At 40.2% G+C, this 27,080-nt stretch overlaps 1 protein-coding gene across 1 annotated transcript; it reads left to right on the forward strand.

Annotated features, from left to right (window-relative positions):
- Positions 1–517: 517 nt before the first annotated feature.
- RND2 (Rho family GTPase 2) lies at positions 518–27,080 on the forward strand. Its single transcript, XM_034416221.3, has 5 exons — positions 518–805; positions 1,898–1,985; positions 20,485–20,594; positions 21,750–21,884; positions 24,424–27,080. The coding sequence occupies exons 1-5, from the start codon at positions 704–706 to the stop codon at positions 24,670–24,672; spliced, it is 684 nt and encodes a 227-aa protein (XP_034272112.1). The 5' UTR covers positions 518–703; the 3' UTR covers positions 24,673–27,080.

The following is a 27,080-nucleotide window of genomic DNA, read 5'->3' on the forward strand; positions in this document are numbered from 1 at the left end:
TAAGATTTTTTTTAGCATGAAACAGTTTGCAGGAATAAAATGGGAGATGCAAAAGTACAGAACGGGTGAAACATAAAGAAAATAGTTATTCTTCCTGCCCCGTCTAAAAAATAAAAGTCCTGCAGTCCCTTCAACTAAGACAACATTATGAAGGCATTTAAATTTGTTACCCCTTTTGTAAGGGGTGTGTTATCCCATAGTAAGTCCAGCACGGTTAATAAACAGAAAAAAAAGTCCTCCTTCCAAATTATAAAATAATGTAAATGTAGTTCAGCACAGCATGCAAAATCATCATTAATTTTTCCTAGCTGAAAGTTAGTTTTGAACTTTGCGAGCGACGCTTTCGAGCTGCCAGAAGTCTCCGCGCAGATGATCTGCGCAAACCTTGATGAGTCTCAGTCGCTGCCGGAGCCTTTTTCTCCCTGCAAGTGACAGAAGCAAAAGGCGCCCCCTGGCGGCAGAGCCGATGATTGAACCTCTGGCTGCACCAGGACCGCGAGCACTGGGGGCCGGGAGGGCGGAGCCGGGGGTGCGGCATAAGGAGCCGGAAAGCGGAGTCGGTAGCCGGTCGCCGGGATTGAGAAGGCAGGAGAGCGAGCGATCGACGAACTGCGATGCTTTGGGGCCGGCCGGGCTAGCAGGCAGCGCGTAGTGTGCGGGTCGGTGGTCGGTCATTCACTCAACAGCGGGGACGCTGGCCGTCATGGAGAATCAGCTAGGGCGCTGCAAAATCGTGGTGGTTGGCGACAGCCAGTGCGGCAAGACGGCATTGCTGCATGTTTTCGCCAAGGACGCCTATCCTGAGGTAGGAGAACCGGGGCAAGGGCGGAGGAGTGCAGGCGGCCCGGGATGGAGGAACCGCACGGGACCTTGAAGGGGAGCGAGGGGAGCGGACGGAGGGCCGGTCGAAAGGATGGGGCGGGAGGGCTCCGTCCAAAGGGACCGCGCTGCGGAGGTCACATTGTGGACCGGGGTAGTGGATTCGGTGGGAAGCAATGGAAGTGAGTAAGGGCGACCGATTGGGTGTGCAGGTGGCGCGTGGAGAGTGCTCTTGGCGCGGTGGGCACGGACTCTGGTCCCATCCCGAAGGTCCAGCGGCGGGGATGAGGATACACGAGCCCAATGACCATGGACTACATGGACTACTTTATGGAGGACTCCGCAAGCTGCTCGGTTACAGCTCAGGTAGGGGGCAGAGATTGAAAACCCGGTTTCAAGGTAGACTGTGAGATTGGGGAAACAAGGCAAAGTGTATGGATCCTCATGCAGGAGGAAAAGTAGAGCCCGGGATTCTTGGTGAAGGAAGGATGTTCAAGGGCAGTTTCTGGTGGAGGGTGATGTGAAGGACAGGAATCAGATCTGCTCAAGGAAAATATGGGAATTTTAAAAAATTGAAAATTAGGAAACTAGGGATGGAAAGGGGTCATTTGATAATAGAACAATGGGTCCCATTCTGTGGATAATGCTGACGACTGAAAAAAGAGCCTTCGTCTCTTCAGGGAGCTCTAAAAATCTAGTATCAGTTCCAAGCCCTTCTAGAGGACTGCCTGTAAGCAGTTGCTTTCATCTTGGGGTAACTCATGAGTAAGCAAACTGCCACTCAGGTAGTTTGGATTACTGCTTCCATCAGCTTCATGTTGCAAAGGAGCCTTGACAATATTAGTCCAGCACATCTGGAGGGCACAGTGGGTGTTGCTTACACCTACATTTTGCCCTCCCAGCCAAGGCCTGTTTGTATCATATCAAGAATAGAGTGAAGACGCCAGAATGGCTGCTTTTGAGAGTAGTCTGAAGAAGAGTGTGGACAATCTGATGGAAGTAAACTCCCATTTCTACAAGTCCTGTATCTGATTCTTGATATACATTCTGATCCCTCCTTTCTATCCATTCCCTGCAGAATTATGTCCCTACTGTATTTGAGAACTACACAGCCAGTTTTGAGATTGAGAAGCAGCGCATTGAGCTTAACATGTGGGATACTTCAGGTAAGTGAGGAGTTATCTTTGGAAAGGCTAGAGTTTAAACTCCAGCTGTGATAGCCTTTAGTAGTTGAGGTCTTGGAAAATATACACAAGGGAATTCTACCTGCTTGTATTCTTCCTCCCTCCCTCTTTCTCTCTTTCTCTTTCCTCCCCCCCCCTCCTCTCAAAATAGCTCCCTCATATCTTTTTTCCCCACCACAACAATGCTGAGAAGAAAACTGGATAGAGAGAAGATGCCTGGCTATAGGTAAACTTGAATCTGGGTCTCCCAGTGCCAGTCTCTATATTATACTTTTTTGTTATTATTGCTTTGTGATTATTTAAATATATACATCCATAATTATAGCACAGGAAGTGGGAGTGAGGAATGATTCTGATTCATACATTATACCAACCCTTATTTAATCATAGCTTGTGAAATAAATCAAAGTGTTTTTGACATTTTCTTTCATTGGCCAAACCAACAAAACCAGATTATGCCTTGGTGTAAATCTGAGCAAGAAATCTTAACATTCCCCCCAGCAATAATATTGTTACATAGATAAAGACTATCTTTATCTTTATACTTAGAACGTATAAATAAAACTCTTACTCCCTAGTTAAGGTTATTTGGTGAGTAAGGCAGGTGCTTTGCATGTGTTACTCTCTTCCCTTATAGTTATAAACAAATTATCAGTTCAACTTTCCCAGACTTCTGACAAAGTTCTGCTTGTATACAAGGGTATCTGCATTGTCAGAAAAGTCAATGTGGCACCCACCATCTTGAATTTCATCCTTCCCACAAAACCAGGATTTGAAATACACAAACACATTTTCTTCCAATGTTTGCTGGTTCACCTGATTCTCAGTTTCACAAAGCTATTAGAACCAGATTTGGTAGTGGGGGGGGGGCGGTTGGTGGTGATGGGGAGATTTGCCCATGTGATTATGTTCCCCCCCAAGAGTAAAAGGTGCCATAGTAGCCCCAGCCCCTATGTCTTTTTCTTTTTGCCACTTTCTGCCAGCGTCTGATGATCAAGGTGATTGGAGAGAGGTTCAGAGTGAGGCCACAAGAGAAGAAAAGGGAAAAGCTGCTTTGGATCCAGGAACAGTCCTCACTCCTGGGAGAAAGGCCCAGTGCCATCTTCTCTTGTCTGCAGAAAGGAAAGGCTTTCTTTTGCTGCTTTTTCTGGAGCTGCTCTCCTAAGGCTTTTCATTCTGGCTGCTTTTCAGTGTTGCCTTTTATTTTGAACACTCCTCCCTGCCAGCTTTCTGCATGACTCCTCAGACATCAGGAAAATCTCTTCTGCTTTGACTCCGGTTGCAAACAGCAGGTGTGGTGCTGTGATCATGATGAGGTGTGGGATAAACATTGCTGAGGCTGGTTGGGGAGGGGGGAGGAAGAAGGATAATCTGACTATTGGGGCTCCCTTATTCTGTCTTGGCTCTGCTTTGCATTGATTAACTTTACAGCCTCATGATTGGCACTGCCAGACCCTTCCCTTGGCAAAGGTCTCTCATTAGTTTTGTTGGCTTGTGTGAAGGGATCTGTTGTATGCGGTGCAGCTGTGGCAAAATTGCTGGTGGCTTCTTAGGAAGCTGTAGAAAACCTCTTCTGTCTAAGGAGTGAAAAGGATGCCTCTTCCTTTAGCTGTGGACAGAGGAAGCAAGCAAACAATTCTTTTGCTGTGAGAGGCCAGAGCAGTACACAAAATGATAACAATGCTTCAGCCTCTCCTAATGAACAGAAATGCCAGCATTCTGCAAGGCTGAGAAACATTCAAGGCTAACAACGGAGCTCTGCTACTGAACTACAGCTTCAGTTTTGGCAGTCTGAGTAAAAACAGCCACAGACTGCTTAGTAATGATAGTGGATCCAGCTAGACACGCCAGAGATTTGTGGAGGGTGGATCTAATGCATTTATTATCCAGAAAAGCTGACCATAGAAAGAATTGGTTTCCAGACATTACAGACGAGTAAGAAGTAGGATTGAATCTGGCTGGCATAAAAAACTGCTTGATCTCCTGCAAGGAGGCTTGTGCCGGTCCTATGGGACTGGCAACTTGAATACTGAGGTCCACGTATGCAAATACCTATTCCTGTCACCAAGTGGTTTTGAACTGAGCCTTCATTTCAAAGACAGTTTATCATTAGTCAGGAGGATCTGCTGAAAACAAAAGTATCCAAGTCCTGCCTGGAGTTTTAAGATGATGTGTCTTCAACTTGGCCAAGAAAGGCATCCTTAAATTTGTTGGAGAAAATGGAAAGGCTCTGTATTGTTCCTCCTTCCCTTTTGAAAACCCTTTTGCAGTAATTGACCAGATACACTTCTGAGTTCATAAACTACCAAGAACATTTTGTAAAGGATCCTGCTACTGTTGGCTAACGCAGCCTTTCCAAACTTGGTGTGCTCCAGATATGTTGGACACAATTTCCAGTATGAAAATGATTAGCCAGTACTTCAGCATTATTAAGAAATCCAAGTTGGGATTTGTACTAGCTATTCCAATTCTTTACTGTTTTAAAAGGACCTTGAATACATCATTCTCTTCAAGGTGAAAAAAAGTATAACAATAAACCCAGTATAATTTAGAGGCAGTTTTAAAGTTCTCTATAAAAGTTACCTTTTCCAGGAATGTTCTACATTTTCATTTCTAAATGAAATGTGCTGGATCTAATGTCTATCTTAAACTACATTTTTAAAAAAAATCTATCACTCCAATTAATGGTGGAACTGGCTTCTCTTAGTTGCCAAAGGAAGGAAAAATCAAAAGAAATCTAGTAGCACACATTCCACCTAACAAATTTATTAAGAGCCATTCACTTTCGTGAGTCACTCACTTCAGTACATGCATGGAGTGACTTGACCAATGTATGATTTAAATTGGGGAGAGGTAGTAAGATGATATTTATAAGGTATCTGTAATCTGTCTCACAGGTAACATGTATCTGCATCACCATGTCCCCCCTCCCTCGCATCATCCCAATTTAAATTTATTTATTTGTTAGTCCAATTTATATGCCGCCCTTCTCCGTAGACTCAGGGCGGCTTACAATGCATTATAGCAATAGCCTGCATACTTTTATGTATATATCTGTTTAGTAGGGCTTTGGCCCCCCCCAAGCGGTGTTGTTCTATACAAAGCTGGCTTATTGCCCCCACAATCTGGGTCCTCAATTTACCTACCTCGAAAGGATGGAAGGCTGAGTCAACCTTGAGCCTGGTGAGATTTGAACTTGCACTAATTGCAGGCAGCTGGCAGCTAAGTGCTAGCACTTAACAGCACTTAGTCTGCTGCACCACCGAGGCTCCCACATGAGTCTAGCCCCATGATGGCAAACCTATGGCACCATGCCATCGCCAGCTACTCTTCTGGTTTCCAGCGCAGGCACCAGAGTGCCAGAAAATGGCCCGAAAAGCAGCCAAAACACAGGCCATTTTTGGCCCGTTTTCAGGTAGTTTGGGGGGCATTTTTGAGGCATCTTTGGCCTGAAAAATGGCCTGAAAAACATCTGAAACAGCCCAAAAATGGCCTGAAAACAGCCTCAAAAACAGCCTGAAAATTGCCTGAAAACAGCCCGAAAATGGTCTGAAAGCAGCCTAAAAAACAGGCATGTGCATACTGGCCAGCTGGTCTTTGGGTTTCCGGTGGTCCAGCGCACACAAAGACCAGTGGCCGGTGTGCATGCGCGAACCAGAAACCTGAAGACCAGCTGGCTGGCGCAATGCATGAGCACCAGCCAGCTGGTTTTTGAGTTTCCGGTGCTCTGGCGCATGCACATGCACATGTATTCCAGTTTGGGCACTCGGTGCTGAAAAGGTTCGCAATCACTCGTCTAGCCAGTTCATGTATCTGATCAAATGAGCTGCAGCTCATGACAATTTATGCCTCTTAATAAAATGTGCTAGCCAGAAAAAGTGCTATCAGACTTCTCCTGATTTTGGCTCCCATTGACTAATGTGCGTCTCCTCCTACAATAGTACGAGAATGACTTTCTGTCCAAATTCAATTGTTCACACAGTATTTCCTATCATCCTGATAATTGCAGTCAGTTATCCCTTCACACATTTGAGGCGATAGCATGAAGAGCAAATCCTTATATCACAGTTGGAACTCTTCTTCTATAAAAACTGTGCACGTTACCGTGAAGAAGTCTGAATGACTCTGAGCTTCCCTGACAACATATGGTCTGTGGCTTTTGTGTGACTGTATTATAGGCCAGAGACTGGACTGGGAAGTAATGTCACTTATTAATTTCCTCCAGCTTCTTGTAGCTTTTAACTTCTAGACCGGCTCTGTAGTGAAGCATGTACTCGTTTTTCTTCCGTCACACAGTTCTATTAGATGAATTTTCCCCAACTTAAGTGTTAGGCCGCAACATTCCTAACCTCCAGTCTGTGGAGCAAATTTCTTTTCCCTTCAGCCTCTTCTCCATGAGGAATAGCAAGGTGCACTGATATTTCTAGCAGTGATTTCATAGCCATGGTTAGCTCAAATTGTGGAGCAATAAGGCATTTCATAATGGCTATTGACTACATTGAATGTTGCTGTAAAGATTTGTCACATCCAAATAGCCTTCTTACACCACTTTTGCACTCCCTCCAGCCTCTCTGTCTTCAGCTATGTTTTTCTGAGTCTGGGAGGGAGGGAGGGGGAGGGAGGGAGACAGAGAGACTCTAGTATTATATCCAGGTGAATGCATTGGTTTAATACAAATCACTCTGAAGCACAATAAAAGTCACATATGGATGCAGGTCTCTGGATGATATGATATGGATCCAGGTCTCTGGATGATATGATTGGGATGCCAGGCATTGTGTTTAATTCACTCTTGATTGCAGTTCTGCTTTTCAATAGGCAAGCTGCTGTGGGAATATTTGGAAAACATGATGAGGGATGTTAGATATATTTCTCTTTGTCTCTGCAGTAATATTTTGAGACCCTATGTGCCCTTGAGAGTTGGTTGAAGCTTGAGGGCCGAAAGGTTGAGCAACATCCATGGTTTACCTTTAACAAATTAGTATTCACCTTGCCTCCTATTCTGCTTTTTCATATTTGCTTTATGCATTAAAATTGGAGTTTGGAAGTCACAATAATTATATCCCAGATCATGTCCTTTAAATTCTTCTGAAAGGCTAGAGAGTTCAATACATTTTTTGGCTTGAGCTAGGATTATAGTGCCATTCATCTCATTTCATGAAATATTCTCTGAAGTCGAGTGTGGCTTAGAAAACATTCACAACAGCCTTAGAAGATGGAAATGGTTCTTACTAAACTTAATGCATGTTTCAATTTCTAATCTGATTTTAAAACAGAAAGGAAAGTGCGGTATGGTTTGGTAAGTCTCTGATCTTTTTGGGTGTGGAACCCATTGGAATTTTGAAATATATTGTAAATTCTCAGGCAAAAAGCTAATGGGCGAATCTGACTCTTCATGAAATTATAACTGTGTGGGACATTACTGATTGCAATCTACCAATTTAACCAGTTCTCTCTGCTATTCCTCTCCAGCTCCTGAATCATCTGCTTCCTATTAATCCTGCTTTATTTTGCCATTTTCTGGATAGGGGAAATATACCTCCAAAATAAATTACTGTGCTATAGCACTTATTGTTTTGCTTTCCTAAGAATTTTGGCACTCAGAGTTATCCTTAAAAATAAAGATAATGTTGTTAGCTGGTACTCTGCTTTGCAGAATGCCAGCTTCCCATTTCTAAAAAATTAGGGGATTTTTTGTTTTTAAAAAGTTTGCTTTCAAAAGAAGGGTGGTCAGCACAGGAGGCCTTCAGACAGAGTAAGCCACCTCCCAGTACCATGTTGGGGACCCCAGTACCTCAGGTAATACCATTTGACAACCTCCCCCAGAGATTATTATTTATGTTGATTTCCATGTTTTCTTCAGAATCCAAAACCGTTGGTTCCATATCATAACTTATTGCTATGAGGAGCATTAAGAGTGTAGATGTATTGCATGAAATATGTCCTTTATCCAAGATCAGTGCTGGTGAATCTCAGAAAACTGTCTTCTAATCATGGGGTAATGTGATAACAAATAATTCAACATTTATTGGGGTTCAGCTCATAGTAGAGAGTCACCATAGGAAACAAGAGCAAACATCAAGTTAATTTACATTGAAAATATAAATGGGCCCACAAACACAATAGTGCTGATAGAAACTGATTTGGATGTGAGTCAAAAATAAATTGATTCTTACCTCTATATCTTGACTGCAGAGGGAAGATTTATCTTGCATTTTTGCATACATTGTACAAAATATGAGCCTTGATACCTCACAGTAATCCGATTCACAAATTGTGCTAAGGCAGTGCTTCTCAACCTTAGCAACTTTAAAGTGTCTGTGCTTCAACTCTCAGGATTCATCAGCCAGCATGCTATAGTATAAAGTAGTTTATTATGTTGGTCTAAATGTATATACATGAAGCTGATGAATAATTTATGTTAGAGCACTAAACCATTGGTTGAAGATGTTTTTGTCGTTACTGTGGCTCAGTGTAATGAACAAACAAGGAAGCATGTGGTTTCATTGTTTATTCCTGTCTTGTTTAAGAAAGGAATCTAACAAGGATTTTTCCATTTAGGAGTGATTTTGTGTATACACAAGATTCTCTGACTCATTCAGTAAACCATGACTAAAACAAATTATGGTTTAAAATATAAAAAGCAAACTTCTTCAATCTGGGGTCATAACCAATGAATAGAATGGGAAGGGCAATGATATGACTTGGTCAAGGTGTACCTGGGAAGACGAGGGTTGGGATTTTCCAGAATTTTTGGATTCCTTGAGGGAAGGGGAGAAAGAGGGCACGGTTAAGTTTCATAACAAGTTTACAAAATGTAATACATGTTTCCTAGCTAAACGCAATGGAGAATCATGCCAGCATATTTTGGTGATATATGTAGGTATGCATGCATGCATGTATGTATGTAGGCATGTACTATTACCTTCATTTCCGTAATTTTTAATTGGGCAAAACAGTGCATCCTAGGGCACAATTTTTGAACCAAGATACCTAAAGTGGGCTAACTTACAGAATACGTTCAAAATCTGGGATCCATGACTTCAGTGAAGTTGAAATTTGGCAAATTTTATAAAATGGTTTTATAATACAAAATGTCATGAAACATTTCCTGTGCAGATGTTTGATTGTGTTAAACAGTTCAACATGGGCTATTTTCAAGACAAATAGGTCTCTGAATACTTCCCAATGAAGAATACTGCACATTGGAAGTTCTGTTATTGCTGAAGGCATGGAGAACATGGTAAGAAAATATATCTGAAACATAAGCAGGTCATGATGTATGTGTGTTTGTGTGCCTGAATAAAAAATCAGCTGATATATGCAGAACATGCATGTGTTCTGATTTACCATGATGTAGGAACTAAAAAAAAAGGGATGCGGTTACTCAGTGGCTAAGATGCTGAGCTTGTCAGTCGAAAAGTTGACAGTTCAGCGGTTTGAATCCCTAGTGCCGCGTAATGGGGTAAGCTCCCGTTACTTGTCCCAGCTTCTGCCAACCTAGCAGTTCGAAAGCACGTAAAAAATGCAAGTAGCAAAATCAGGACCACCTTTGGTGGGAAGGTAACAGAATTCCGTGCGCCTTTGGCATTTAGTCATGCTGGCCACATGACCACAGAGACATCTTTGGACAGTGCTGGCTCTTCGGCTTTGAAACGGAGATGAGCACCACCCCCTAGAGTTGGGAACGACTAGCACATATGTGCAAGGGGAACCTTTACCTTTATGAACTCAACCAATATAAAACGAACTAAAACACAGCTTCTGCCTGAAGGAACTTGCACAAATCTGACAATCAGATAAATTGGGAATAGGAAAGGCAGAGATTTAGAAGTGAGAAAATACCGTGGGACTTTGTTTCCAGTAAGGTTAGGTGGGAATAAATAGTTTAAGTTAAAGATATAACATAAATGAATTTTCAAGGTTTTGCATGCTGGGAGTTATATGGACGAACTAGATACAAGTTAAATAGATAGCTTCTATCAATAAAGGAGAATATTTGCAGCTTGGGGTTGACATGAGGGGTCCTTGGTGCTCTCTGAGCTTGCTTGTTTTCTTGCAGACTTTCATTACCCTAACTTGATAACATCATCAGTGCTAGTAAGGAATGGGGTTTACTATCAGTTTATCTTTAGTTTCTATGTTTTTGTCTTTTTAAACTAGATACATCATCTTTTGTCCACAGGCTTTGGTGTGGGTGAGTGTTTCTACCCGCAGCTACTAGGTATTCAGATAGGTATTTCTCTGATGAAAACTATTTTACTATTTATTATTAGCCCAGAAAATATTAGTGGTGATGATGGTGGGAGCAGAGAATAACTTTCCCTGTGCAGTGGAGAAGTGATCTTGATTCATCCTCCCCATTCTGTGCCTCTTTTTAGAAAGGGGAAAAAACAGTCATGTTAAATGTTAAATCAGGCCTTGTAAGCCTTAGTTTGGCCTACAGAGGCCTGACCTGCTGGAGATGGTGGTTGTCTTTGACTCAGAGGATAAAGAAAAAAGGTAAATTCTGTCTTTTATTTCAAACATTTGGTATATGATTATCCAAACTTTCAAGTAATGTGGAATGTTTCCTCTGGCATGAATTGATAATGCTATTTTCTCTCAGAGTAGTTTTTTAAAACCACTTTAGGAGAGCACAGCGGAAAAATGAGATGATGTTTGCATCCTTTCTCAGGCTAATAGTATGCATTCTGTTTGCAAAGAGAGTTGGGATGGTTACAGTTGCCATATTTCAGTATCAACCACTGTGCCTGACCAATCTATCTTCAGTTGTGTTTGCACAACTGATGTTGTGCAAGCTGCTGGCTGGGTAGGAGATTTTTTTAAAAAAACACTAGACTTTGTTTTTCTTTGTGCCCTTCAGAGATTGGTGAAAAATTCTAGGCAGAGGGGGGGAAATGTTGATTTCTGCCCTCCCTCTATTTTTTTGTTTCTAGAGAATGTATGTGGCTGTTGAAGTTGTATGGATAAGTTCCTTATTAAAGGATATTAAAGCAAGAGGTTGTGAAAGCAGAGGGGAATAAGTCTGTTTTTCTCAAAAGGAGCAGTGATTCTGCAAACATTTTATTGGGATTTAGCCAAGAAAGGGAATATCTTAAAAACAAAGTAAATGTTCCAATGCTATTTTTGAGCCAGAAACCTAAATGCAGTACTTAGTTTGAGAGAAGGAGTATGTAAAGTATGGCTAGAGGTGTAGAGTACTATTTATTTATTGTAATGATTTATAGCCCATTTTTTAGGATAGCAATCGTCCTATCAGCTTACAGACAATATAGACTGTAAATAGAATTATAATGAATGTATTTCTCTCTCATTTTTTAAGATCAAAACTATCTTTTAGAGATACTTGGTTATGTAGCCTGTCAGATTGGAAAACTTTATTTTCAAGTGTACAGTTTTTATTCTTCATGTTTTAGAAATTAAGAAATATTCAGTAGGAAAACTAAAAGATTTTAGTTTTCTTTTAAACAGATTTTAAGTGGTGGAATAAAATTGTCAGCAAATATTACAACAATCTAATCTAATTTGGAGAATCGTGCTTCTGAGCAACATGTAAGTGTAAAGGAGCCTACTGGTGCATGCTGATTTGTTTGACTGGATTGAGCCTCCCCCACTTGATTCCCAGCTGGCTCTGGGCTGTTTATATTCTAAAAGTGAGAAACAATATTGTAAAGTGAAGGAAAAATATGTACAACCAAAGAAAGTAAGCCTAGTACATCAAAAGAACAATAATAGAGGCTCAACCTCCACCTTAGCTCTAGGCCTGGGAGCAAAGCCATATTTTCAAAGATCTTCTGAACAACTGCAAAGTGGAAATAGGAACTATACAGATCTTTTGGGAGAAATGCTATTCCAGAGGGTACGCACCATAACAGTGAAGATGTGCTTTTTAAGTCTGAAAAGATGACATTATTTGATTGAATGGACCTGCACATGCCCATTCTGCCTGATCTTATTGAGTGAGCTGACACCATGGGAGATAAGCAGTCTCTCAAATTACGAAGCCCATTGGTAACTTTATAGATGAATTGCACCTGGAGGCTAAGTGGTAACAACCATCACTGTCATGGCCCAACCATCATTCTGCATTCTAGGGGAACTCCATGTTCAGCACATTGCAGTAATCTATTTTAAATTGACTAGAATAGAGTGATTGTCTGAAGAGCCTCCCACTCTAGGAATGGGCACAGCTGGGTCTCTTGATAGACTGTGCAAAGACCCTTCTGGCCTTAGCTTCCATCTGTTCTTTGAGCAAAAGCTGAGAGTTCTCAATGATTCCCATATTGCATACCAAATGGGGAAGTGCATTCCCATTTAAGACCAAAGATGAATTATTCCTAGTTCCAGGAGACACAAATAACCACAGCCACACAGTTTGCCATGATTGAGCCTGAGTCTGTTCCTTCCTATTTAGACTCGATAGACATCGGCATTGACAAGATGGTGACAGCATCACCTGATGGCTAGAGTCGAGATCTACAATTGAGTATCATCTGCATACTGATGATTCTGGATGCCAGACCAATAGATGGCCTCATCCAGCAGTTTCATACAGATGTTAAATGGGAAGGGGTAGAGTATCAAGACTTGAGGCATCCCACAAATGAGGGGCACTTCTCCCCATCAACATTGAATGGAATAGCCCCAGAAGAAAGAGATGAATCAACACAATATACTGTCTCCCATCTTCACAGCTGCTGCAGAAGGATACCATGATATATCTTAGTAAAAGTCATTGAGAGATCAAGAAGAATAAGAATGGATGCATACTATCCTATCTTGGCTCCACCAAAGATTACCAACAAATGCAAGCAGTACAGTTTCTGTGCTATAATCCAATTTGAAACCTGCCTGAAACAAGTGTAGATAATCTACTTCCTTTGCAACTGCTGTCTAACCATTTTAACAACCTTACCTTAAAGGAAAGATTGGAGACTGGGTGATAGATGTCTAGAATTGTTGAGTCTATTGATGGTTTCTTGGGGAAAGGATACATTGCAGTCTCCTTCAAAGCAGGAGGAACTACCTCCTTTCCTCAACATCATTCTATGGATGCAACTATAGGTTACCTCCTGGGCAAAAAGGATCTGAATTCAAGAGACAAATGGCTGGAGCACTTGATCCATTTCATTGGGAATCACAGATTCCAATTCATTCCGGATAATCTCATAAAACAATGCCCCAAGCACCTCAAATGGGCCTCTCCAATCAGAGTCCATTTCTGAATAGATCATATCAATCATATCTACCAGATAGTACGAACATCCACATTTCACACTGTGACTCTGAAAATATTCCTGAGGTCATCCCTGTCCAGCAAGGAACAAATCATCTTCAAAAAGACTGCCAGACAGCTGTCCATGAATATGATAAAGGTGGAGAAATAGTGTTTTGCTGCTCTTATTATCATAAGGCAATACTGAATGTGATATCTTACTTCTGTTGGATTGGATTTACATGGGCAGAAACCTGTTTTCTGTGTTATTAGAATAGCACGTTCCATTCTAGCTATTCTTAGTTATTCTAAGTCTTTATAGCACCTTTTCTCCAGTGACTTGGGGCTACTTGCATAGCATAGGCTGAGAAAGAGCTTCGGTGGTCAGGATAACACTAATTTGTTTTTCCACCACACAATGCAACGTCCTATCATTAAGGCATTGAAAACTACTTGGAGTTGAGCTCTTAACTTGGGTTGAAGAATGCTGCTTTTTCCTGAGAACTAGTAAAATGAGGAAGCACAAAGAAGCAAGGAGACCATCCCTAGTCAAGGATCAATAGCTATCTTTCAATTTGAAAAACTGTTGGGCAGATGATTGAATCTAGGTTTGTCTGCTTTAGATCCTGTTTGTGAAGTGGAGGTTAATGTAATGTGACAAACTCACATTTCATATGAAATTGTTACAGAAGACCTCTGTAGAGATTTTTCCCCCTTGCAATCAAATAATCACAGTCAACTATTATATGTCTCTTGCCAGTGACATCTACCCGACCCATCAGAGTGGAGAGGCAGGCATCCCCGAGAGAGATACACCAGGTGAGACCCAGAAGAAGGGCCTTCTCCATGGTGGTTCCCTCTCTCTGGAACATCATTCCCCCAGAGATTAGAATGGGCCCCACTCTAATATTTGTCCAGAAGGCGCTGAAGACCTGGTTCTGCCAGGGTGCCTGGGGAACTCAGAGTGGGATGGAGCCCATTAAATGGCTCATGTAATCTGCTGTTGCCGGGGTGGGGGTTGGGGTGGGTTGATTTTATTATATTATACTATATTAATTTATTTTATTTTATTTTTTAAATTTGATTTATATGCCGCCCTTCTCCGGAGACTCAGGGCGGCTTACAGTGTGTTAAGCAATAGCCTTCATACTTTTGTATATTTATACAAAGTCAGCTTATTGCCCCCACAAACTGGGTCCTCAATTTACCTACCTTAGAAAAGATGGAAGGCTGAGTCAACCTTGAGCCTGGGGAGATTCGAACTAGCAGTAATTGCAGGCAGCTGAATAATAATAAGAGGCTATTAGTCTGCTGCGCCACCAGGCTCTTTGATTCTTTTTATTAGTTTTATTGTTTTAAATGTGGTTATATATTCTGTAAGCCGTCTTAAGTAACCATGGGCGAATAGGCGGCAATATAAATCCAATAAATTCAATAAATAAATAAATAAGTAAGTAAGTAAGTGAAACTGGAATCTTAGAATCATAGTTCTCAGGCAAGTTCTGTCTCAAAAGAAATTAAGCAGCAGCTAAAAACATCTTTATTTAGAAAAGCATTTTGGATCCTTTAAAAAAACCTCCAAAAATGGAGAAAAAATTTGCTGTTGGAATTCTTCCTCATTGGACTGCCCACTTTTGGGCCATAAGCATTTAGCTTAGAGCGTGGGAATCTGCAGTGTTTGATCCACTGCATTTAGGGCAGGCATCAAGGTCATTGAAGAATACTGTGGAGATTAAAGAGCCATATATGCATTTTTAGGGGAGGAAGAAGTCTGATCTTGCTTATTCTTTATTCTTCAGAGTGATGGCTTAGAGACTGGCATTCCGAAAAGGAGAAATAGGGAAAAGTTATAATATAAACTGAAAACGAAGTGCAGAGTGCATGCTATTTGCTGAAATTAAAAAAATGAAAGAAAAGAGTTGGATATCAGGCATGCATGTTCCATTTATTTCTTGAGCCCTTTCCTATCTTTGACTTCATCTCCTGCACCTAAAAATTGATGTGACAAACTCTCAATTCACTTTTGCTAGTGACAAACCTGCATTGCGATGGGCTATAAAAATGAAGTGTAAGTGAACAGTAACAATATTATTTAGCCAAATATGTATTAACAAGGGCTCTCCCTGGTTGTTTTTCTCTGGATATACAGTAAATGGGAGTCTTCTTGCATGAAGGGTTGCCATGACATTACTAGGGGAATCTCAGAATGATTTTTGAAGTCCGACCAACTGGCTGTGATTGATCATGCTACAGTGCATCTTCTATAAAGTTTAAGGCCTAGGTGATTCCTCTGTTGCTTTTGTTCATGGGGAGGGAGGAAGTCTGCTAAAGTTGTCAGCTCTGAACCAAGCTGGGCTACATCCTCTGCACAGCTGCTTTACTAGTAGAAACTGACAGGTGGATTTTTCTATAACAACATATCTGTATAGGGTAAAACTTTCTTGTTGATTCCTGTCAATTGAGTGTCCCGGGAAGTCTAAGTTTGGCTGTGGCAGGCCAAAAAATGCCTGGATCCCACCTTGACTTGGAGACTTCACTTTTTTAAGGTAGAGATTTTGGAGTGGGGTGTTAGTACCCTTAAAAAAGAGCTGGGAGGAAGGGAGGGAGGGAGGGAGGGAGGAAGGAAGGAAAAGAAGAAAGGAAGGAAGACTTTTAAACATATACCTTTCTCTCTCACCTGCCTGACAAAATACCTAGTGATAAAATACTTGTTGATATAGTAAGAGAAGTAAACTTTTCTCCTCCTTTGCCTTTTCCTCCTCTTAGATGTTTCGTTGCTAGTTGAAGTTTCCTTTATGTAGTTGTTTAGTCACTGCCTTACAAATTTCTCTCTTTTTAACCATCATGCTAACAGGCAGTTTTCCCAGAAACTGCCTATTAACACTATGTTAATCCTTTGGTTCTAAAACTAGACTTAGCGAAATAGCTAATTTAGCATCCTGGAAATGTGCTGCTTGAGAAATTAAATTTCTGTCCTTTAGGCTATGGAGAAGGTTATGGATAGTGGCTGGTGAAAAGAGGGACAGGAAAGCTAAGTGGTCTTGGAGGATAGCATTCATTTAAATTAACAGATTAAATTGGTACCAAATATGTGCTTAATTCAAACATTGTAATAAGACTGGTTACTGGGCTTTCATGTATCAGAACTTATTACCAGTTTTGTTTAGCATTATGTGTATTGCAGCCTGTTTGGGAAACGAGAGATCCTTTTTTTTAGTGAGTGCAATTTCTGTAAGATATTGAACTGAGATTCTTCTGAACTTGACATCTTAAAAGAATAAGCTATACCCTGCAAAAGTACATCTATATTTAGTGTGTATGCAAGGACAATTGCAGGGGAGCATAAAAGAAGTCAAGATGAAAATTGTGCCCACATAATTGAGGTTCTGACTTTTTTATATGGTTGCTTTTTACATCCATATAAAAAGGGGGGATTTGATTGACCCTCTGTCTTTACCTTTTTATGCAACACCCTGGTCCCCCACAGAACCTCTGGTATGGATACATGTCCAACAGACCAGTAAGCCTATTTAGTAATTTAAGGACATGTTGATATGGGTGCCATGATGGGTGTGGCCAGTCCTATATCAAAAGGCAAAAAAAGCAGTAATCACCACTATTTTATTTCTCACAATTTATACAAGGTCCAAAGGCATTGTTGCAAGTAAAGTTTATATCTAAAGCTTGGATTTTTTTTCCAGTTGGCTAGCTTCCTACCATGTTTTAAAGGAAAACTACCTTGAAAAATAAATTAGTAAATAAGAGTGTGGCAGGTATTAATGGCTATATTGGCAGGTAACAGGTAACAGTAACAGAGTTGGAAGGGACCTTGGAGGTCTAAAATTTAATGGGAGATGCACAGTCCTATTCCTTTTTTAATTATAATTACTCCAGCATGTGAAAGAGGAACACATCTGGTCCAAAGTTTTCAAAAACCAAGCATCGGTCTTTTTTTTTTTTTTTTTTAGGTGAAAAATTATTTTTCTTATATGCAGTTGTAGCTTAGCCAAAGAAATGTTTGTTTTTTTTGAGGGGAACAATGTTCTGTTGATGAAGAGGTGTTATGCAGCCTTGATCAAAACATTTATGTTGGAGAGCAAAGTTTATAAATACCTGATGTTTTTATTTTCAGGACAGCTCATGCAGATTTGTGACTCTTTAATATTGAAGTAATTAGAAATTAATAATTCAGATTTGAAGACTATTATCATTTTATTTCTGGAGGACATATTGGCTGGTTCATTCTTGATATAACTTCATTAAAAACATAAGATTTTGGCTGGGAATTTGATCAAAACAGAAGGCATAAGTGCCTTAATGCAGAAAGGCTGAATAGAAATTATGCAGATATTCAGAATTCTTGGGGTCTGTAGAAGCATTGCAATTCATTCTCAGAAAATCTAAGAATCCATTTCAAGATAGAATAACTTCTAAGCTTTCTTTCTGTGGGTGTTCTGATGGCTTATAGCTTTTCTGTTTCACAGTTGGTAAAAATTATATCTGGTAGGAGGGAGGACCAATACTGGTTTTATTTTTGATTCGATGAAGGAGGCTGTGTGGAGCAAAAACCAATATTAAATCATTCTATCTAATTTTAACTCTTCACTCTTGCCAAATTTATATTTTGTATGAAATTCCATTTTAACACCCTTGTCTTCTGAAGCGTTGCTATGGACTATTTGATGTAATTTTTGTGTTCTCATTTCTTGTGGTTGCATTGTGAAAAGAAACGCCTTAAAATTTGTTTCTTGTAATCTATTTTATGCAGCAGCATCTTTTATCTTATAGATGTTATATAGCAAAAACAGTTGTTTGAGAAAGGTACAAATTGTCATTGCCATTGTCACTATGAAAGAATAAAATGTAGCAAAAGATTATGCAAAAATATAATCTTTACATAGGATCAGGAAGTCTTAGCATGAAAAATATTATAATCTTAGCAATGTCTACTATTAAAATTATTTAATTTTAAGACGTTTATGGAAGTTCTCAGTCACCCAGGTCATGGTTGTTCCAAAAGTGCTTCCTCCCCACTCCCAAAAAGGCAACTTAGCTTTTTTTCCCCCTTGAGGACGTTTCACTTCTCATCCAAGAAGCTTCTTCAGCTTTAATTTTAAAATATCATCTTTAACTGAACAATTCTGACTTGGGATGAGCTCAATCCTTGTCTTATATTATTATTTTTATAAGTATAATTCTTTGGAATTATTTTTGGAATTATTTCTTCAATTGAAACTATTGATTCCTTTAATTTTGCTTTTTGGTGCAATTGCTATTGGAGAAAGTACAAGTAGGGTGAAAATATTGCTTTTATCTTTAGCTTGGTCACTTTTTATGATCTCTATACAATGGGGATTGCAATTCAGCCACAAAGCAAGTGCATCCGGATTGCATAGGTCAAGAGTATCACCCCAACTCTCAGTTTTGAAGCTGTTCCATCTGTTATGATTCCCAGTTTTGCCAAATATTTGGCTCCATCTGTTAATGACATCTGGTTCCACCTGCCATTAGCTGCCATGCTAATGCTGTTAGACATCTGCCATCACTGACTGACCTCATCTGCGACTAGTCAAGACCCATTTGAGTAAAACGTAATGGCTGTCTCTAAATATTGATCTTGGGGCGTGGCAATGATTACATCTGAGTGTAATACAGACATAGGGCCTGCAAATAGTTGTGATTCCCTCTCTTTTTTTCTCTAAAGTCATTTGTTCCCTACTTTTCCCCAGTCTTCCTAATTGTATCCCTCACAAGTGGATGGTGGAATTACACATAGTGAATTTACTAGATCTTTTAATTAGATTGGGGAGGGTCATTTTTTTGCTCCACCTTCCCCTGATTGCTTCAGGAAAATTCAGCTGGCTGTATTTCTTTAGATAGTGAGGAGGCTCTTTCTCAGGCTTCCACTTAATGGTCTAGGTTGCATCTGAGAAGAGTGTGCAGTTTCTATTGTTGTTGGGTTGCATTTCAGTGGAATACATAATTGCAGTCAGTTAATTTATGACCCCTGCTGTATGTGTTCGTATTTCTTCTGAACAGTAATGCTGAAGGGAGACTGACTGATGAACAGACAGGCTGCTTTTTCACTGTCATCCAGTCTATGGACACTATAAATTACTTACATGACACTTGAAATTTGCAGAGCATTTAATAACGTTTTATCAATACCCTCACAACCCCATCAAACTGACTGTTCTCATTTTACAGAAACAAAATTGCTCTTATCTAAGCCCCTAGCATGTTGATTGTAGAAAGGGAAATGAGAAGCTAGGAAGAAGTACAAAACAGCCCAGCAAATATAAGAATTTCAGAGGTTTCCCAGCTTCATTCCAAGTCATAAACTGGGCAGTTTTCAAGAAAAAAAAAAAGCCTATTTGTCTACTTTCCTTTTCTTCCTTCATAACCTTTTTAGGAACCTAGGCAGGAAGTGAAAAGGGCTACCTTTCATTCAAGAGGGTATGTAAAAATCTGGATTTTGTTGCCTTTTTCTTGAGTGTTTTGGCATTTCTACTACCAACTAGACTGCTAATATTTTAGCTAATGGTACTAAATTATGCTGGAGTTTGGTACAGTGATGAAGACACCAGACCAGAAACTGAAAAACACTGAGTTTTAGTTCTGCAAAGGCAGCTGGGTGACCTTGAGCCAGTCACTCTATCTCAGCCCTAGGAAGGAAACAGTGGCAAACCACTTATGAAATCTTGCCAAGAAAACTTCTGGAACCTGTCTAGACAGTCATCAAGAGTCAAAAACTGACTTGAAGACATACACACACACACACACACACACACACACACACACACACACACTGATGCTGAGGTTGCCAAACATTCATATTCCTGAATATGGTACTCTCAACTTCAAATCCATATTTTGATACCTAGGATTACATAATGGCCACAACAGTGTTTTGTATGTGTTTATTTCAAATTTTGACTGAGGGAGCAACCTAGAAGGAGAGAGAAACAACTGGAGCTGAAGACAGAATAAAATGAAATGTAGAGAAAATTGATAACAAAGGAAGAGATGGGGATGGGGAAGAAGGCAGACAAGGGAGATCAGAATATGAATGAATGTGAACAGGGATGGTGAGAGAGAAGGTGTGATATTTCTAATCTTGTCTTTTCTGGCATGATGATTCATGGAACTTTTAAGAAAATGTGAGGCTCAGGCTGAAAGAAACCCCCACCCTATCTGCTGTACAATATACTAACATCATGTTTAGCTATATAATTAACTTAAAAATGTGTCTTTCTCATACAGGCTCAACATACTATGACAATGTCCGCCCCCTTGCCTATCCAGATTCAGATGCTGTTCTTATCTGTTTTGACATTAGCCGTCCTGAAACTCTGGACAGTGTCCTTAAAAAGGTGAGATTGCTAAAAATGCTACCAAAAGGGAACATGAAGATGTGATGGTAAAGGTAAGAAGAGCTTCTTTTATTTTTGGAAAATAGGTTTGTCTATTGCCTGCAGACAAAGAGGAGCTCTCCTTCAAAATCGCAATTGTATCACTATAGTTTAAAAATAGTCTATTGCTAGAAATGCTAAACATCTGACTAATTATGAAAAATTGAAATGTTGAAAAATTATCAAAATGTGTCCACAGAAATTTGAATAGGAATAAATGCTATTGGAAAAATAGCACTGATAAATCCACTTAGTGAGGATTGCCATTAATTCTTTATTTGTGATAGATAGATAGATAGATAGATAGATAGATAGATAGATAGATAGATAGACAGATGATAGATAGATAGATAGTCTTGAAGCTCAATAAACCAAAGCACAATAAAATGAGTTATGGCCGTTATATTTTTAAAAAAGCAAGTGAAACAGCATGTCTCTACCTCAAACCTTGTACTCTAATTTAGGAAAGTATCCTCAGTTTTTGCACATGTTGACAATTTTTATGTTTCTCGTGACCAGAATGGTGGTTCTCTACATCAGATATAGGTAGTCCTTATAGCCACTCATTTAGTGACTCTTATCAAAGTTACAACAGCGCTGAAAGAAGCGACTTACAACTGGTCCTGACACAACTGACACAGCATCCCCTTGGCACTTGTCATCAGCATGTATTTACAATGGTTACAGTGTCCCAGGGCTACGTGATTGCCATTTGTGAACTTCCCAACCACTTTCTGACAAGCCAAGTCAATGGGGGAATCCAGATCTTCTTGACTGCACCCTTCACTTAATAGCAATGATTTGCTTAAGAACAATGGCAAAAAAGGTAATAACATTAGATGTGACTCATTTAACAACAGCCTTGTTCAGCAATGGAAATTCTGGTCTCAGTTGTGGTCATATGTTGAGGACTATGTGTATACAGAATCTCACATCACAGAAATTACTAGTTGCATTGTGCTGCTGCTTGTAAAAAGGTCAAGTTTCTTTGTGTTGGAAACATGGGTGTGGGATTAAAACAAGGTGTGATATGAGGTGGGATAACTGAGCTAATGGCCTTGCCTAATTATATTAATTCATTTTTAATTTAATTCTTTATATTTTTCTCTCTTATAGTGGCAGGGAGAGACACAAGAATTCTGCCCTGGTGCCAAAATAGTTTTGGTGGGCTGCAAACTGGACATGCGTACAGACTTGAACACTTTACGGGAACTCTCCAAACAGCGCCTTATCCCTGTTACACATGAGCAGGTGTTTATTTTGCCTTTAATTAAAGTATGGGTTAGCCTTGGTTAAGCCTCAATTTGTTGGCATGTGTTTAAGGGAGTGAGGCTGTAGAGAACTGACACACATCCCTGTGCACACATATGGTAGGAAGTTTTGGACTTAATCTGGGCCAATTCTGATAGTAGCCACATAAGTTTGCTGATAAGATTAATTAGGCTTACTCAAGAGATCATATCATTTTTGTGATGGAACAACTTGGAACAACTTTTCATGAAAGAATTGCCATGTATTCATTTCTCCCTTAGCTAAATAGTAATAATACAGGTAGTCCTTGACTTACAATAGTTTGTTTAGTGTCTGTTCAAAGTTGCAATGGCACTGAATAAAGTGACTTACGACCATTTTTAACAGTTGCAGCCTTAGCAGCATCCCCATGGTCATGTGATCAAAATTCAGATGCTTGGCACCTGGTTCACATTTGTGATATTTGCAGTGTCCCAGGGTCATGTGATCACCTTTTGCGACCTTCTGACAAGCAAAGTCAATGAGGAAGCCAGATTCACTTAACAATGGAGTTATTAACTTATCAGCTTCAGTGATTCACTTAACAGCTGTGGTAAGAAATGTAACATGGGGCAAAATTCACTTAACAAATGTCTCACTTAACAACAGAAATGTTGGGCTCAATTGCGGTCTTAAATCAAGGATTACCTGTAATTTGGGCAGCCTAATCTTGCCTTAAAGCATGGATTTTAATTGATGCTGGGTTTTCATCCATATTTTATATTTTACAGTTCTAATTTGACTCCATATTTAGATTTGGATTTCTACTGCTTTAGTATTTCAGTGCTTCCATTTTAATTTTATTTCCCTTTCCCTTTCCCTTCCCTTCTCTATCTTGAGGGCCTTTTAAAACTTCTAAATACATTATTTCAGCTCTACCGCGCATGCGCTCATGCCTGGTCTTCGGGTCTCTGCTGCACATGCACGGGGAGCAGTGGGGGGTGCGCGATGCCAGTGTGCACATTGCATTTTGAGGATTTGGGCGCGTTCCGGGCACTCAGTCCGGAAAAGGTTAGCCATCACTGAGTTATAGGTATATGTAGAGGAAAAGCACGAGTCCTTTTCTGTCTTAATGATTTATATACCTGTGTGCAGTGTAACAGCATTTGGACAAACCATGCTAATGCCAAGATGATATGTGTGTGATTATATAATTATGCAAATGCCGCAACTATCTACTGGTAGTCCTTGTCTTATGACTAAAACGGAGTCTCGAATTGCATTTATATTTATAAATTGTCCCAGTGTTAAATAGGTCATCATATGACTATGCCCAATTTTACTACCTTTTTTTGCAAAGGTTCTTAAGGGAATGCAGTGGTCATTAGATAAACCTATTGTCCTCAGTGGGTGTTTCTTGCCAGAAACCAGAAATAAAAACAAGTTTCTGGCAAATAACATTGTAAATCATGATCACATGATTGCAGGATGCTGCAAACAGCCATAAAATGTGGGCCAGTTACTAAGCGCCTAAAATGTGATCCCATGACTGCAAGGGGGGTGGGAGGTGGGGCAGCTGTCAGAACTTTGAATCCAGGCTGCAAATATCTTTTTTGGGTCTGTGGACTAGCTGTCATTTGAGAACTATCCATATTTGCACATGATGTCTAACAATCTACCTGACCTTAGCTGTGATTTTTGCATGAAATCATGCTCTCCTTGGGCCTCCCCACAGATGACCATGAGCATGTATGTTCTGATTATTTTTTCCCTTTCCCTTTTATGCACATACACACAGTTGCTTTTCAGCAGCAAATAACTGCAGAGTAGCCTAAAGAACTGATCCACTCTGACGCAAGCAGATGCACAGGCTAAAAGCTACTAATAAGAAAAAGTACCCCTCCCAGCTGAGGCAGCTTTAGTTTTAAATGAATTTCGTATTTGCCTGAGATGGTATGTTCCCTGAGTTTCTCTTAATGCCTTTTAAAGCCATACTGCAATCTGCCTTGTCCTGTCTATGCAGATGAGCATTCAAAAGCTCCCTGAAATAACTTATGCAAAATGGAAAGAGGAGAAACAACAACACCATGATATGAGCCCCCATATGAAGTTCTGGGGCTAGAGGCTCCTTTGCTGCTCATTCCACCAGCAGGATCTTCTGCTCCATATCCCAGTTGCAACCTTCCAAAAGGGGAAGCTGCGCTAGCTTGTTTTTAATCTTCTTTCCCACCTTGGCATTCATAGATCCTAACATGTTTCACACCCTCCCTCTTTTAGACACAGTCCCTCTCGCCCCATTTTTAAAAGACACTCCTGTATCCCTTCCTTCCAGGAAAAGTACTAAAATTAATTAAAAGCCGTGATTTAAAAGAAACACATGGAGTAACCGTATCTGGGGAAGTGATAGGTATTTGCCAGAATGTGGGGGTGGAAAAGGGAGGTGGTTGCAATGTAATAAGCAATTACCAGACTAGGTTGGGGGATGGGGGGTGGGGGGGAAGAAAGCAAAAGGCTGTGGGTGAATTATGGCATAATGCAACAATGTGTTTTCCCCTTGCAGGGCAGCATGCTGGCCCGGCAGTTGGGTGCTGTGGCATATGTAGAATGCTCTTCCAAGGTGTCAGAGAATAGTGTGCGGGATGTTTTCCATGTGACCACACTGGCCTCAATCAATCGGATGCATAAGCACCTCAAACGGAGCAACTCAAAGCGAGGACTGAAGCGGATTACGCAGATGCCCGGACGGACAGATTTATTGACTGACTCTGAGATCCGCAAAGACCGGGCCAAGAGCTGCTCGGTGATGTGAGGGCGGGCACAACTGCAGAGGGGCTGAAATATAGTACTTCCTGTCCATATCACTTTGTATAGTAACTGGGAATGGAAGGTCTCTGCATTGAGAGCCACATTCACCAGGATGTAGGTCAGAACAAACTAAGGCCTGTCTGGAAGCTGAGTTGGGAGGGATCTGCCTGAAACTGCAAATGCTCAGCATAGTGCAAAAGCATCTAGATGACCCACAGTTGCACAAAACACAAAAAAATGCTCAGGTAGTAGACATCTTCCAAAGAAAGGAACACTTCCCTGTAAGAAGCACTGGGGGCGATAAATACTTCAAATCTTCTTAAAGAGTTATTATTTCACAATTAGTTTCAAATGTGTAGATGTCCAGGCACCCCAAGTGTCTGGCACTTTTGGTTGCTGTGGGGTGTGTCAGTCAGTCCATGCCCACAGCATGTGTGCACATGTATATATGTGCTTGTGCTTGAGGGCAGTCATGGAATAAAAGAATTACAGAAGAGTCAGAGGAAATGACGATCATTTTAGATGAAAAATTGGATCAATTAGGATGGGGGGAGGGGGAGAGGGCTGAAAGTTTGGGGCAACTAAATAGCTTCCAGGGCACTTGACATTCTGGAGTAACTGGCAGGTCATTTTGTCCCAAAGGTGCTTTTTCAGAAGGCAGCTGGAGTTCCTTTGTTTTTCTTTGAAGGTGTTTAACATCTGATCCAAGAAGCTTTTTCAGTTCTGACTGAATGGTGGAGAATGGAAGGATTTATATTTATATTCCTTGCAGTTATCATGGCACAAGGATGTTGTGTCATGAGGAGTGCAGTCATTCTCCACCATTCAGTCAGAACTGAAGAAGCTTCTTGGATGAGATGTGAAACATCTTCAAAGAAAAAACAAAAAGTCCAATTGCCTTTTGAAAAAGCATCTTTGATACCACCATGACCTGAATGGCTGAGAATCTCCATAGACATCACTACTTGGTAAATTTCTGGAAGAGACATCACCACCAGAGATAATCAACAAGAAAGTAGCTCTTTTGGAAGAGATGGTTTTCATTATCTCTACCAAGGATAAAAGCTAGAAAGCTCAAAAATTGTGCCCACTGGAGCCTTTGTTTTCAATAACAACTACTGTGATCTTCACTTGTCTTGTATGACACCTACAAGTCCTTTTTACCTCTACAAATTCAGGAGATTAGGTAGTCTGCCACGACCATGACTGCATCATAGACAAGAACCAGTTCTTCTTGGTCTCCATTCCTGTTTCGTGATCTTCTTTCATGTGGTAATGATGCAGAGGGATAGGATTGAAGGAATGCTTTTTACTCCTGGAAAGGAGAAAAAAAGAATAGCTGACAGGTAGTAAAATGTCTCTAACATTGTAAATCAAATATTGGGAATGCATTGCTTTTCCATCTTTTGATTTGGGTTGCATTTCTTTGAGGTGGGTGTTGTAACTGTAGAGAGATAACTTACCTCAAATTGTTGGCAACTGAAGTCTCCTTATGTTGCTTAGGGACATCAAAAAGCAAAACACAAGTTTTAAAAGGTTTGGGAGTAGGCCTATAAGAATTCCTCGGGCAAGCGGGATTGAGTATGGCAGAACATGTGTTTATGTGAGAGAACAACACAAAGTACCCTAGACTTTATTAAAGACCCTGCCAAATCAATGGAGCAAAATAAGAGCTGTTGACTGTCAGCTCAGAAGAAAAGAAATAGAGTAAGCTCAACCCACCGCATAGAGTTGTATTTGTGAAGGAAATGGACAGCCATATATGCTATCTTGAGTTTCTTAACTAAAAGTCAGGATAGAAATTTAATATACATTGCATGAAATAATTTTTTGCAGTTAGAAAGATTGTCTACAGGGACTTTGACCCTCTTCTAATGTATAACAAAGGCAGAACAGGAAAGGAAGATGACCATTTTGTACACTAGCGATAGCCTTGCTCAGTCAGAAACCGGTAGCTTTCTGTATTACACCTACTGCAGTAATTATTCAGCTGGTCCTAAGGACTCTGGTGAAGGCCTGGTGCACCCAGAGCAGAGATTTATAAACTGTTTTTGATTACATGAGAGTGGGGGAAATTCAAGCTGCAGGCTTTCATAATTATTTCAATTTTTAATGGCTCCTTGGATTCCAGTGTGATTCTAATGTGGCTGCAGATACCTTTCTTGGTGCTCTGAACTATTGGCTCCTAGAATCTAATTTTTAAAAGATTCTTGAATTAAAAATAAATGGCATGGAGCAGAACAGTAGCAGCTAGCTTCATCTTTATTCCCAAGAATCCTTTTGGGTATTGATGACTTTTTTAAAAAGATAAAATAATGATGGTGTATTATCAATATAGATGCCACCAAATTATTCTAACTCATGGCATCTTATAATAAAATGAAATACAATTAAAACATCACAAAAGAAAAA

This window comes from Pantherophis guttatus, chromosome 4 (genome assembly GCF_059756535.1).
Source record: "Pantherophis guttatus breed Tessera chromosome 4, ASM5975653v1, whole genome shotgun sequence".
NCBI classification, from domain to species: Eukaryota; Metazoa; Chordata; class Lepidosauria; order Squamata; family Colubridae; genus Pantherophis; species Pantherophis guttatus.